A 14,214-nucleotide genomic window follows, 5' to 3' on the forward strand; every position below is an offset into this window, starting at 1 on the left:
ATCGGTGCAGTTCTCAGTCAAATAATTCACAGTAACTCCTGATGTCGTAACACTAAATTTTTTCTTTCATCTGTATTTGTTGTATTCATAGATGGGACAAATTTCTTGAAAAGTGTCAGAAAAATAAACTTCTAATATCAGAAGATTAGGCATATTGAGATTGTTCTTGAAATGAAAATGAATGAATGTTTAATCTTTAAGAGTATAATAAAGAAACTAGACATCTATATTTTTAATACGGCTAAAATTGTTATTGTATTAAAAAGCAACAACAACAGGCAAAAACTGAAACACCATAAGTATTCTCGTAGACAATAGGACACTTTCCTTGGTTTGAATGATTTTAATCAGTTCTCTGTAATACTTGGGGTAGTTATTAATTATATAAGAGTCCAATAGAAATCACCCAAGTAAGTATTGGGATGTTAAATTTTTCGTGCCACCATCACCTCCTTATGTTGTAATCTGCATTTGCATATGGAAAATAATAATAAATGATCAAATAACAATAGTCTGGGCTTTCTCTAGCCGACTATCGAAGTCTTGGTGTTAATGATCAATAAAGAATGTTAAAATATTTCTCACCATGAGCGGCAAAAAGAGTACTTTTCGTAGTCCTGCCACACTTTCAGATGAAATTCCTACTTGATCTACCAAAAGTTCTCTTTTTTCTTAGAAAGCACCTTTCCATATGGATTTAAATACATTTTACAAAAAGAGGGTCATACAGAAAAGAAATATATTCCAACTAAATTAAAAGACAACAAATCATTTATCGTTGAAACAAAAGTATTATTTAATAACTAATCTGTGGTTCTCAGGTACCCTTATATTTATATTTACAAGCATGTGGAAAATAAAGACTCGGGAAATTTTATGCAAAGTATTAAAATTAACATGGTATATAATAAAAGAATAACAGAAGCGAACAAGTAAAACACATTTGTAATTTAAAATTACTTTAATCAGTCTTTTACCTCACCAGCACCTGTATTCATTATAACTGAGGATTGTACGTGATGTTGTAGAATAAAGGAAAAAATTGAAAAGTTATATTGCATTGTATATCTGCATACACAAACATACAATTAGACAATGAAACTCATACTAACTTGTACAAATACCAGCGTCATCCCCTTTAAATGAGTATAGCTTTATTCCTGAAAATAAGTGCTAATACAAACATGGCCAAGCAGATAAAATAATTATTTTAGTTTTCTAAGACAAAGGATTAAGTGTGAAAGCTTTACCTTTGTATATCATGTGCACCAGGAAGGCAGTAACTACACTTAGTACAAATGCAACAAAAATGTAGAAAAATATCTTAATATACCTGACTAAAGAGTTATTCTATACTAGTTACTAAGAGGCACAGTTGGTAGTTTTCCACTGTAATATTATTTTCTTAGTATGGGAACTGTTTGTTATAATAACATCTAATCGAAGGGAGTTAAACTAAATAAATAAAAACTAAAAATGGAAGCAATAAATAAATTATTACAATTAGATAAATTAAACTAAAAGTAAGTACATAACCAATATGAAGTTAAAATCTTGAATGATTAAAATGTATTGAAGTATCAGTCGTGTAGCCTTACCACATTAGTCGTCTAGCCTTACCACAGTGGTATTCATGGATGAAATTATTTTCTCGACAAGTGTTTGATAAATAAATCTACAAAACAGTAAGTACCTTCCAGAGTAAGTTCTATCTAATGCGGGTAGGTGCACTAATTTCTTTTTACTGAAATGAAATATTTTTTCATTGTTTCTGGCTTATTTAATTTAAGTTGAAGAGAAATATCAATCATATTATCTGCCTCTTTAAAGCCTTCATATGAGAGATAATTCAACTGACAATGCTCTTCAATGTGAAAATTTCAAAGCTGTATGCATTGAAAACAATTGAATTGTTTCTAAATTTCACAGTAAAAAGAAATTTAGTTCACACACCAACTTTAGATAGTTTTTAGTTAAGATGTTTTATCTTTTACAGGACTGAGAGTTACAGCACCAAATATTAAGATCTTGAAACAGTCTCCTCCTTTAGATCGACTAGCAGAGATTTGAGCTCAGAATGTAAATTCTCTTTATTTCTCCAGTTGACGACATCAGTTTTCCGACAGCATTGTTCAGCTTTTACTTTCTTTCAATGTCATAAATGACCAGAGAATAGATGTACCAGCGTTATACCATTCAACCAGGATGTTTCATCTAATTTTGTAGTATCCTTTTGTATAGAGGACACGTCGCCTACTAAAGAGAGCAAAAACACACATACCCACAAATTAAGAGGACCTAAACAATTTTAGAAACTTTTTGGATCCGGTGTACTGCTATAACATTATTTAAAATAAATAATGAAGAATTTTGAAGATTTCTATATCCTCATAGAAAGCAGGAACACATGCTAGTCCTCCGTATAATATTTTCCTCCCTTCTCACACTCACACCTATCCTTAGACTGCAATTAAAAATAGATTTACAACCAATCATCTTTAAGCTCGCAATATTGTACAGGAGTTTGTTGACTGTATCCCTAGAAACACTCACACACGAATATAGTACAAACTTTTTAACTGTGAATTACAATTACCTTAAAAATAAAGCTTTTTAACAATTGCTTACTCTTAATTGGAAGAAGACGGAAACTGATTTTTCTATAATCACATTAAAACACAATATTTTAACTAAATTTAAAATAACAATAAAAACAAGAAGTGCAACAGAAGATATGTTGAAGGGAAAACCATCTTTTATTTTAATTTTTTTATCCTAAAAATGGAATCAAGATCATAAATTAAAAGTTCTATAATTCATTTTTATAACTGGTAAGTTCATCATAAAATGCCACCCGCTAGTACAGCGGTATGTCTCCGAATTTACAACGCTAAAATCAGGGGTTCGATTCCCTCGTTGTGCTGAGCAGATAGTTCGATGTGGCCTTGCTATACGAAAAACACACACACACACACACACCCACCCCTCATCATAAAACAATATGTGAAAACGTACCTTTTAACAATGAATAAATACTAAAGTACTATTTAAAATGATCAATACAAAGGATAAGGATAATTTAATGAAGTGTTTAAAAAGTCTGGGTACACGCTTACAACTAAGCAAAGTGAGATAAAGAAAAATATAAGAAAAGAAAATAACAACATACAGAGTTATGCTGCTCCCTCTCATGCTAAAGGATAGTACCGTTAAATAGTTCCTCACATGACAAATATAATTACATAAAAAGAAAATGCTCACATATACAAGAAAATTAAACTCATTACACCTTTATAAACAAAGATAACAAAATCATGTCAGGAAAATTTTATTCTAGTACAAATGAAAAAGATAAAAAATACTTAAAAGAAAAAACATGTTAAAGTTAGATCACTTTAATAAACATGAACAATAAATTATTTCTTTAATATAATGAACATCAAACATCTTTAAATCTCTACTCTTTCATACATGCTTGCGTGCGTGAAAGAGTAAGATTTTATCATGGTGATATATAAGGAATGAAAATAAAATAGTAAGACAAATAATGACAAAGTTGCACCTTACTGAGTCCTCCCAGATTTAAAAGATGGTGTCATTCCCATTGACCTAAACCACATCAGCAAAGTTTACAGGGCTTTGTTTTGTTATTGGCTTCTTCCAGTGTCATAAAATTATTTTGGGTCTTTCTGAGACCTCACTTGGTCTCGGCAACCTTGTCACACATGCGCTGCACATATTTTTATGCTGTATTGGAGAGTTTGCTTTTCATCTCAAATGATCTTCGTTGAACAGTGCCTATGCCCTTCACAATTCATTTATGATTTTCTAGCAATGGTATTTCAATTGGTGTTTTGGATTGAGATTCAATATTAGATAGTTTGTAATTAACTTTGGTGGCTTGTCTGGGAGGTCCACCCTTGATCCGTTGGGAAGGGTTCTAATGCCTTTTTATGTAAGTCTGTCGCTCACGATGGAAGAATATGTTTTTCGCGGGTGCCTGATGATCGAAACATGATTCTTAAAGTGGTGGTTCCATTGTTTAAATGGAAAAATTGATTTAAAAGTCGAGTGGCTTGTCTTGGCGACCACAGTTCCAGCGATCTTATTTTGAGTTATCTTTCCTTATCAAGACTTGGCAACCACTTGAGATACACTTCCACGAGAAAGACCTTAATTGGCTTCAGTGTTTGATGTTAAACTCGATTGAATAAACATGTCTGCCTATGTTATCTGGCGTTGCTGATATGCTCAGGTCTTGGTTTATTTGTACTTCACGTCTGTTTTCAGAGGTTTCACTATTGACACCAATAAAAACTATGGGTGGCTTCAGAATTGGGTTTTCTTCAAGCCGTAGCTGAGTTTGTTGTTTTCTGTCTCTAGCAGTTGGCTGCTGTTCTACTAAGTCTATCAGTTCAGTCTTTCGCTGTGTAAGTCATTTATGGAGCCATTAAAGCCTACAAGGTCAACTAAACCACAAATCTAGTGAGCTATTTCGTATCAGATGCAACAGCCAGCAACACAGAAGTAACACTTTCTGTCTGAACATAAGCAAGTTTGGTAAACAGCCCATTGTGCTGAAACTCACATTTTCTGTCCGTTTCTTCCTGTGGTGGCTCACACCATACAGTTCTAACATTAACACTGTACAACTTGGCTCATTAAAAGCCAAAATAATTTTTATTTTATGATAGCGCTATTTTGAGTTACGTTGATGCCATTCAGCCCGATGTTGTGTAAAAGTCTGAGTATATCTTGTCAGAGAATATTTGGGACCAATAGCTGCAGCACTGTCAGAACACCTCACCTTTTTCTGGTTGTCCATACAAGTGTTAAGGATTATGCATATTTGTATTACATTTCTCCAAGTCTGTTGGACATACTTATCTTAGCTAAACTGCAAAGAGTCCCTGCATTAGGTAAGAACCATTCTGCTGCTAATCTCAGAGCTTGTGAAGCATTAATGTTAGCTTAATAGAATCTTCTACCTTATGATCTGTCGTATCTGTGGCTGATACAGTGATGACTTTAATTCACTTAAGGTCTTCAGAATCAGAGCATTAAAAAAATAGCCAAGGTTTCTCTTTCTGATGAAATTATCTAAACACATTTTCATGTAACAGACCTGAGTGATGAGCTATGATATAGTCATATTCTTGCTAGATTTTTGAAGCTCATCAACCACTTCAAATGCAATGCTCCACCAAGATGGTGAATTCCCTACGATGAAAATAATGATGAAAGTACTTTACAAAGATAGTGAACAGTTCTTTCTTCATTGTACAACACATTCATTTATAAACCACGAGTGTGTGACTAGCATAAGTAATCACATATTCTACTCTTTCCAGCGACTGAAACAAAATTGCTCTGACTCCTTTCTCTCTGATACCAGTGTTCAGGGAAACTCACAATCTTTACAAAACTGGATTAGCACTGTAGAATCTATTGAAATAAGCTTCAGGTATCCCATTGCTTGATCACATCGACACTACAATCAAAATGCGTTTCCACTTTCATAATGACAGTGATACTACTATCAACAACAATCGACATCAACTCGTCCGTAGTGTTAGATAAATTGTATACTTCTCACCAAGGCTACTTAATTGGGTCTGTAAAGACTACATTTATTTCAACAATGTGCCCAAATAACTCCATATGCACGAGTAAACATTTTACAGACTTCGGTAGCAAGTCTACCTTTTTCAAACACTAGAATACCATTTTAAGGCTCGCAGGCAGTGCCTTGAAAGTGCAGCCAAACACCAAAACATCATTGACAAAGACCAGACATTTATCCCAGTAGACCTTTGCGTTTAACATTCATCAGGCTCTCAGATATAGTTGAGGCATCACACATACCATATAAATCATGCAGAATTCTTACATGTCATTTCTCGTGCTAAAAGTAGTGTTAGTTTTGTTTTCAATATACAACTCGACATGTTAGTATCTGTATGACACATCAAAGGTTTTAAACCAACAGGAGCATTCAAAAACATCCAGACATTCATCTAACACGTTGAGAGGAAGCTATCGATGTGAGATACAGTGTTTACCTGTTTGAGGTCCATGTAAACCTTGGTTTGCCTTCTTTCTCTCTGAAAATTATCACTGGAAATGATCAAGCTACCTTCAAAGATTGTACGATGTTTTCCTGCAGAATCCACTGCATTTTAGCGCTTGTGACTTTCCTAGTGATTCACAGAATTTGTATTGTCAGTTGGTTTATCATATTTGCATCACCTGTGTCTACATGATACTGAGATATCATTATTTAGCCAAGTTAGACATAACGGGCCACAAATACATGAGGAAATTTGCTCAACAAATATAGAGTTGTCCCTAATGCATTGAGTCTAGATTGTGACACAGGGGTTAAATATTCCCTCAGCCCTAGATTCGCTTTCTCTTCCTCAACAACGAGTACTTTCACTCTTTGATTAACTGGAATGTTTCATTTAATGTTGAAATATCCTTGTATGTATAGGAAATGTCACTTACTAAAGAAAACAAAATAACTGGAACAAATCAATGTTATCGACTTTCTAAACATTGGATTGCTACTATTAAAGCGCAGAAACTAAGTAATAAAAGATTTTGAAGATTTTATATCATTAACGACCATTGGAGGACATTGCTGTCGACATCCTTGTGCGCAGCAACCCTCCCATTCCGCTCGAGAATAAGAAGGAAACAAAACAAGTAGAACGTAATCATATTAATGGCGTTTTCTACCATCTCTTTTTTGTGAAACATGTAAATGTACAGAATATGGAATAAATTCATTATAAATGCTGTAATATTATAAGATGATAGAAATGCAAATTAAATTCTACCACATAGACACAAAAAAGTGGTGTGATAGAGGTTTGCAGAATGTATATGTTATTAGATAAAGAGTGAATAAAGACAATTCTTATAATTTAAAGAGTAATTGAAGAGATATTTCTCAAACTAAAAATTGCAAAGTATCACAATTCTCCTTATTTTTAACAAAATTCTATCAATATAAACAACAACAGCTGACACAGAATATTGGAAAGCAATCCTAATAATATGAAGAAATTAACTGAAAAGATACTGGACATAAGCTCATGTAAATTTAATAGGCAGAAATATTGTTATTAAAACAGAATAAGTAAATAGTAAGAAAGAGCTAATATAGAAAAATATTTACTAAACATTGAGGTATTTTGATATTATTTCAGGATAAGTTTATTTTTTTAATTTACTCCTGGTGTCCAGTTATTACATATTATTTAAGCTTAGGCCTAAATGATTAATATTTTTTTGTAAAGGAATAGCGTGAGTTCAAAATGGCGGAGTATTTGGCATCAATATTTGGTACAGAGAAAGATAAGTATGTATATTATAATATGAAACTCGAGAAAGTTATTTTTGCGAATAATTTTTAAAGTGATCTAAAAGTTATTGTAGTCTTTTCAAATATTAGTTTTGAATATATATAATAACTATTCTAACGAAATTGTAATTTGTACTCACTTGAAATGTTTTGATTCTACAGGGTAACCCGTAAGTCTCTGCCCATCCATATATTATAGTGTTATATTCAATTACGCATGTATATTAAATTTGTTTCTTTTTTTCAGAGAAATATGGTCGATGTAAGCCCATTTACACTTAAAGAGCGTATTGTGACATGGCGTCGCATAATATTATGCAGCGAGAATGAGGGACAGCACACAAATACACTGGATACATAAGATATATGGATGGGTAGGATATTACGGGCCACCCTGTATACTTCAGTACTTATATTGTTTAAGTTGTACTGTCACGCTCAGTTAGTGTTAGTTATTACCATTAGGCCACAGCTTCATTTGTAAATAAAACCATATTAACTAATATCATTGGTGTAGAATATTTATTTATAATAACTCCTTAAAGACAGAGTTGTAACTGGATTTTAAATTCTTACTTTGTAGTATCACAGTTAGTTGAACTTGGTCTAATATACATTTGCGATTAACATTAAAATTTAATTGTAAACAGTATTTCATACTTCTAGTAAATGAAACGATTGTTAACTTTAGCTGCCAACTAAAGTATTACAACTTTGGTTTTGCACTGTTATTAAAGCTTAGCAGGATTCCTAACTTTTATTAAGTTTTGAGGATCTAAGCAAGACTTGAAAAACAGAGCTCAGAAAGTGCTGTATTCAGTGGCTTTCATTGAAGCAAAAATGGTTTTATTTCTTGAATGTGATGTTAAATTTGACTTGAATATAGCTGGTCAAATTGATCACAGTTTGTTATAGGAAGCAGATAATTTAACCAGAATGCGATTTATTTATTTTTTTATTACTGCATGAGTGTGAGAATAGATCAAGATATACTAGTCTCAGAGTTGGTTTCCATGTGATGGTATCTCTGACCAGAGTACTGTAAAAGTTGTGTAATCTGCTGGTATTAGGTTAGTTATAAAATGCAATTAATTAAACATCTGTAAGTTTTAGAACTCATTCAGTTATTGTTACCAAATTAGGTGGCTTTCAAAATGTTTCTTGTTCTTGAATACACTTTCATGTCTCAGAGTGCTATTTATGGTATAATCATTAGTTTTTATAAGTAGGATGCAAGATAAAATTTATGATCATTGTTTTCAGACTAAAACATGGAAACCTTAAGAGTGTAAGTTTGGATTTGTTTTTGTTTCTGAAAAACATAAAATTGACTAATAAATATTTTTTAACAAAACACTGTCCTATTTTGATTCTACAGGGTGGCCTGTAGATTTAAATATCATTTAAAAATATTACAAAGTATTTAGTTTTTGGTGTGTTTATTGCTACATGACCAACATGTATAACATGATGCCAGGGTTATTTCTTTTGGAAACATGCATTTCAAAAGAAATATTCATAAAAATATTGTAGAACTACTTTCCAGTAATGCATAGGGTAAAGGTTTACCAGAAGTTTTGTGTTATATTGCATAATTTAGTAATAAAAAAAATGATGGGTGTTTTAACAGTTGTTTATACACTTTAGGTACTTATACTTCAATGTTTATGCTTAATAGCAAATATAAATGTTTTAATGCAAATTTAAGACACTGGACCCAAACTGTATGTTAAACATTAACAGTGCTTTTATAGAACTTCAAATAAAATACCATGTAGATAAAATGTGCTTAATTTATTGTATTTTTAGCTCAGTTATTAGTTGAGAAATGTAGAAGAATAAGATATTTTTAACACATTCAATTTTTGAAACATGATACAGATTTACACCTACTGCAATAAGCTATGGATTTGCAAGTTCATAATATATATATGATGTTACATAAGACTCCCTTTAGTCTAAAATTTAGGTCATGAGATCTAACTTTAAACATTCAAACTTTTTTTTTTGAAGCAAAACTAGAAGTTATTTTCACTGTAAAAGTATTCATACTTCAGTTACTATGGTAACTTGCAGAAGATAACTTGACCTTTAATTATGGAATAGAAGATTACATTTTATGAAATTCAGAATGATGTATCTGTATTTTGTTCTTTTTGCATTAGAATATTCAGGTAAGACAAAAATGGAAGTACTCTTAATAATTTCATATCATTTCAATTGCAGACATATTCCAGATAAACATTTAACATCTGGTTCTTTGCAAGTATGGATCAGTATTTTGATAATTTACTTTGTATACTTCAGAAAACTCATAAAAACCCTATAAAGTCTTCAAACTTTTTTCTATCACAAAAGAATTTGGACAATCCAAAAGAACAGTTCAAAATCCATTCCACAGTAGAGAATAACTATAACACTGAAAGGGTTAAATCAATTGTTTAGAATCTTGGGAATTGACTGAATGAGGACTTGTTAAAAATATTCATGAAAATACCAATTCTACTACAGATAAGTGATGAAGTTTTTGATTGTTTAAATGTAGTGGTTGTTTTGCAAAGATTAATCAAGTACAGGTACATATTTCACTTGGTTTTGGGGGCATTTTGACACCACTGATTGGGTTTGGTCATTGCTGTTCACTACATTTAATGGAACCTCATGTATTAAAATTACTTTTTTACAATTAACATCATTATTAGTATAATGAAATTGATAAATGATCACTTTACAGGAAGGTTATATATATAACAGTATTTTCAAATGCAAAATATTCATTCACTCAGGTCATAAAGATTTGCTTAATTTAGGGATTTAGAATTTCCAAAATAGAAATATACTTTTTACTTAATGATATTAGGGAATAAAGAAATATGGATTATTTTGGGATACAAGGGTTATTTGAAAAGAGATGTGCAACAAGTTGTTTCTCAGTTGTAGTATATACCTCATTTTGTAACAGTAGGAATCAATGAACATAAAGATTTGACAATGTCCAAATGTTTCAAGCAAAAGTATGCAATATAATCAAGAAAGATCTCCATCTGGAGAAGGGACACAAGTTACTTCCATGATATATCCATTTAATTTTTGTGTACCTATAGTAGCTAGAGGATGAAATAGATATTCATACTAGTCCATATGAAGACATACTGATCAAATCACTGCACACAATGCTTCTGGATTTTTTGCATTTTGACTTACTAAATGAACACTCAGAAATCATTGTTCTGGTACACTAAGTGGTTTATTTAAAGTAAGGAAGATGGGTGTGTTTTTGAAATGAAAACCTGGATTCTTTATTAATTGAAACTATACTGCAAGATTGTTTTCAAGGTGTATGGTAGTGAAACAGAACATGATTGGGTATGGTAATATGGTTTTTTACTGTCATAGTGAGACTCCAAAATCATTTTAATATAACATTTTCAACCACTATTTATCACATTTTGTTACAACTCACTAAGTATCAGTTAATTATTCATTGAGTGAACTTGTTTGAGAAAAAATTATGACTTTGCATAATTTATGTTTTTTAATTATAATACAAGAGTATAAAATTGCAACCTTTTTGTTATAAAGTTGTCTGCAGATGAATGCAGTATTATCCTTGGAGATGTTGAAGCTGGTAATTTCAATTTTTAAATGTGTTAATAAAAATTTACAGTTGAAGAGTGTTGAATATGCAATTTGGAAAAACTTGCCCATTTAGTAATTTCTTGTGATTAAATAATAATATAATAGATTGTGTGAGCTTGTAATAGTGAAGAATTTGTTACTGTGTATAAAATTATGAATGTAATGTTAGATTGAATTAGGTAGTTGGTATGAATGTATAAGAATATAAAATTAATTTGATCAAAAACCTTTAACCGAATAATGTTAAATATTAAATATTGACTTCAATAAAAGTTGTAAGTTTCAGAAGAAAAAGAAATGCTATAGTAAAAAATTTCAGGAAACTTCTCCCAAAACATACTATCTGTTAACACCACAGCTATTATTTAACCTCTAGGGTTTCAGGTTTGCTTATCTTTTTCCTGTCTCTTATACCCTACTCAAATGGTTTTGATGATATCCTCTCCAACTATGTCAATGCACACAGGATCCTGGTGCTGCATTTAAGCACCTCGTTCTGATAATGTTATAACTTTTTATTGACAGAGTGTTTAGACGAGGGTTACTCTACAAATGTAATACCATAACTCATGTAATTGGCAACTATTTCACTGTTAGCTAGTGGCTTTTGTTGTAACTGATTTTTTAAATTATTGTTTTATAAAAATATCAATGCATTATTTTATGGACATGTATTCACAGGCCAGTGTGGAGGCTAATTAGCACTCCTCTATTCCACCTCTAATATTTGATGTCTCTAAAACATCATTGAAGACTGTGTGTGATATGATCTGTCCAAAGAGGGAGACATAGAGATATACATTGGATTTGAGATTGACTCTCCATGTGGTTTTGAGGCAGTTTTTGGAGATAATCCATGACAGCCTGGAGAGAGTCTGGACTATTGTTTTCTTCTGGTCTCTTCACTTAATAGATTGGTTTCTCATGAGGTTAACTTGGATCAACCACCTATTGCTTTTTTTCTTCAGTTAGTCAGTTGAGTTTGTCAGTTTTTTGGGTTTTCTCCAGCCATATATGAATCTACTTCCTCTTTGATGGCAGAAAGGTTTAAGGGTTAATATTTCATTTTTACTAGGGGTTTAAAGTTGCCTTGCATTAGTCACAGTATATTTGCAGATCCATAGCAGCAGTTTATCAGCAGAATTGGCATGCTTATCACCGATGGTGTCTCACAAGGATATTGAATCATCTTTACCTGAAAGTGTCCACCATTTTTGACTTGGCTTTTTGACAGTACTCAGGCTTCTTCTGCTGTTGTTTTATGTAAGGCAGCTTTGTTGACTACTTTTTATTTTTATAAACATTGGTTGGTGTTTGAAACCCCTGTACCATCCAGGCATCTCAAATAGTTTAGTTTTTCATTCCAAACAATTTTTTAAATTACTCGATTTGGATATTACATACTTTGTCTCAATGTCAATTTGAGCCTTTATCATCACATATGCATTACTTTTACCTCAAAGTGTGTTTTTTTTATTACTGTTGGCATGTGAGTGCTGTACATCAGAGTTGTTGGCACTTCATATACATCTGACTTTTTATCACTCCAATTATGTACTGCTGTACCCTGGTAGCCTTCTAACCAATTCATTTGCCAGATGTTTTTTCCTTTATGGTCAGCCTAATCCATATTGTTTGTTATGCCCTGTCAGAGACCTTAGGTGTGTGTTTTTTGACTCAAACCGACTCAGTTTGAAGGACTAAAAGTTAACTGTTTATTTATTGGAATCCTTCAGTATCTTGAGACATTTCCTCCTTACTTTGACAAGATGGCTTCACACATTGATCCATATTACCTTTTCCAGACATTTTTTAAAGACAAGGAAATTTTTGAGAGTCACATCTCATCAGTTTTGTCACTTTTTTGTATCTTCAGTCCATGATTTAATTACCCACTAGAGAACATTGTGTGGTTGGTATGTGGACCCTTCCAATTATTTCTTTAACTTTCCCAGTCATTGGGATGGTGGACAGAGGTTTTTCCTCCAGAGTGTTCAAGTGAGTTTCTTCCACTCTTGGAGAAGAGGCCAAAGTTGGGGATTCTTCTAACCAGGTCCTTGGATGTTTTTTCCAGATGTCAATAGGAGCAGAAGCAGCCTACATGGGAGCCTACTTGTAATACTGGTAAAGATTTGCCACAAAGCTATTTAGTTGGAGACACTTCACCATTTTGTTTTTTGCTCAATGTCAGTTTACTAGATTGTTAGGGAAGGAGGTCTGCTATCTCCTCATAATTCCAAATGCAAAGTGGTCTGATTCTGGAAGTGATTCTGGGAGTAAGTGGAATTCTCCTTTCCTGCTTACGATGAGGAGAAAGCTTGTCATCTTTCTCATTGGATTCTGGTGGTTTGGAATCCTTTATTCCAATGTTACAGGTTGGGATCTAATAACATATATCTGCATCTAACATTATGATCTGGTTCTCCTAGCCACCAATGTGGGATATAGGGACCAGTACTCCTGAGTTGTGCTATAGTGTCAGCAGAGGTGTTTATTTGAAATACATTTTCAATTTAGGAAAATTTTAATTTTTTTTAATACTTAGAACTTAAAAAAATGTCCTTTCCTAAGGTAGTTTATAGGTAATTAAATAAAAACTATAGAGTCTGGGGTTTGAATTATGGTCTATTGAATTACTGGAAGCATTAGAAATCTTTAAAAGAGTAGTCCTATTATAATAGGACAATGAAGTTTCAGAATTTTAGTGCAATGTTTTGGTTTATCATGCATACTTAGTATTCACAATATTTGAAGAAGTGATGAAATGCTGATTTTTGTAACTGAATGTTTGCTGCAAGATTTTATATTGAAATTTTAAAAAAGAATTTATGAAAATGAATTGATAGTGATTCTTTTATTTTTCTCTATATACTTTTTGTTCATCATGTTTTGTGAAAAAAATTGTGTTTTTCTAGGGTAAATTGCTCATTCTACTTTAAGATTGGAGCATGTAGGCATGGAGATCGCTGTTCGAGAATTCACAACAAGCCAACCTTCAGTCAGGTAAATATTTGTGTGCATTACTGTTTGGTTTCTTGTTTGAAGTTTTGTGATACTTGAAATACATTCTCGTGGGTTTGTTTGCTTTAGTTGTCTGAAATTTGGAGTACAGTTATATTTTATTCAATTATAGAATAGTATATTGTATGAAAGATGATAGTGTAAAATGTTTAAAAAATCTCAACTTATTTAAAATAATCCAGTTT

The 14,214-nt window shown here is 32.1% G+C and overlaps 1 protein-coding gene across 2 annotated transcripts in view; it reads left to right on the forward strand.

Moving 5' to 3' along the window:
* The first annotated feature begins 7,210 nt into the window (after window positions 1-7,210).
* LOC143230970 (splicing factor U2AF 26 kDa subunit-like) overlaps window positions 7,211-14,214 on the forward strand; it is a 39,619-nt gene continuing 32,615 nt past the window's right edge. For both annotated transcript variants that reach the window (XM_076465327.1, XM_076465328.1), the window contains exons 1-2: window positions 7,211-7,366; window positions 13,924-14,011. In XM_076465327.1, the coding sequence (XP_076321442.1) occupies window positions 7,323-7,366; window positions 13,924-14,011 (132 nt within the window). In that variant the 5' untranslated portion in view covers window positions 7,211-7,322. The remainder of the gene's footprint in view (window positions 7,367-13,923; window positions 14,012-14,214) is intronic.

Source organism: Tachypleus tridentatus, chromosome 10 (assembly GCF_004210375.1).
Source record: "Tachypleus tridentatus isolate NWPU-2018 chromosome 10, ASM421037v1, whole genome shotgun sequence".
Classification (NCBI taxonomy): Eukaryota; Metazoa; Arthropoda; class Merostomata; order Xiphosura; family Limulidae; genus Tachypleus; species Tachypleus tridentatus.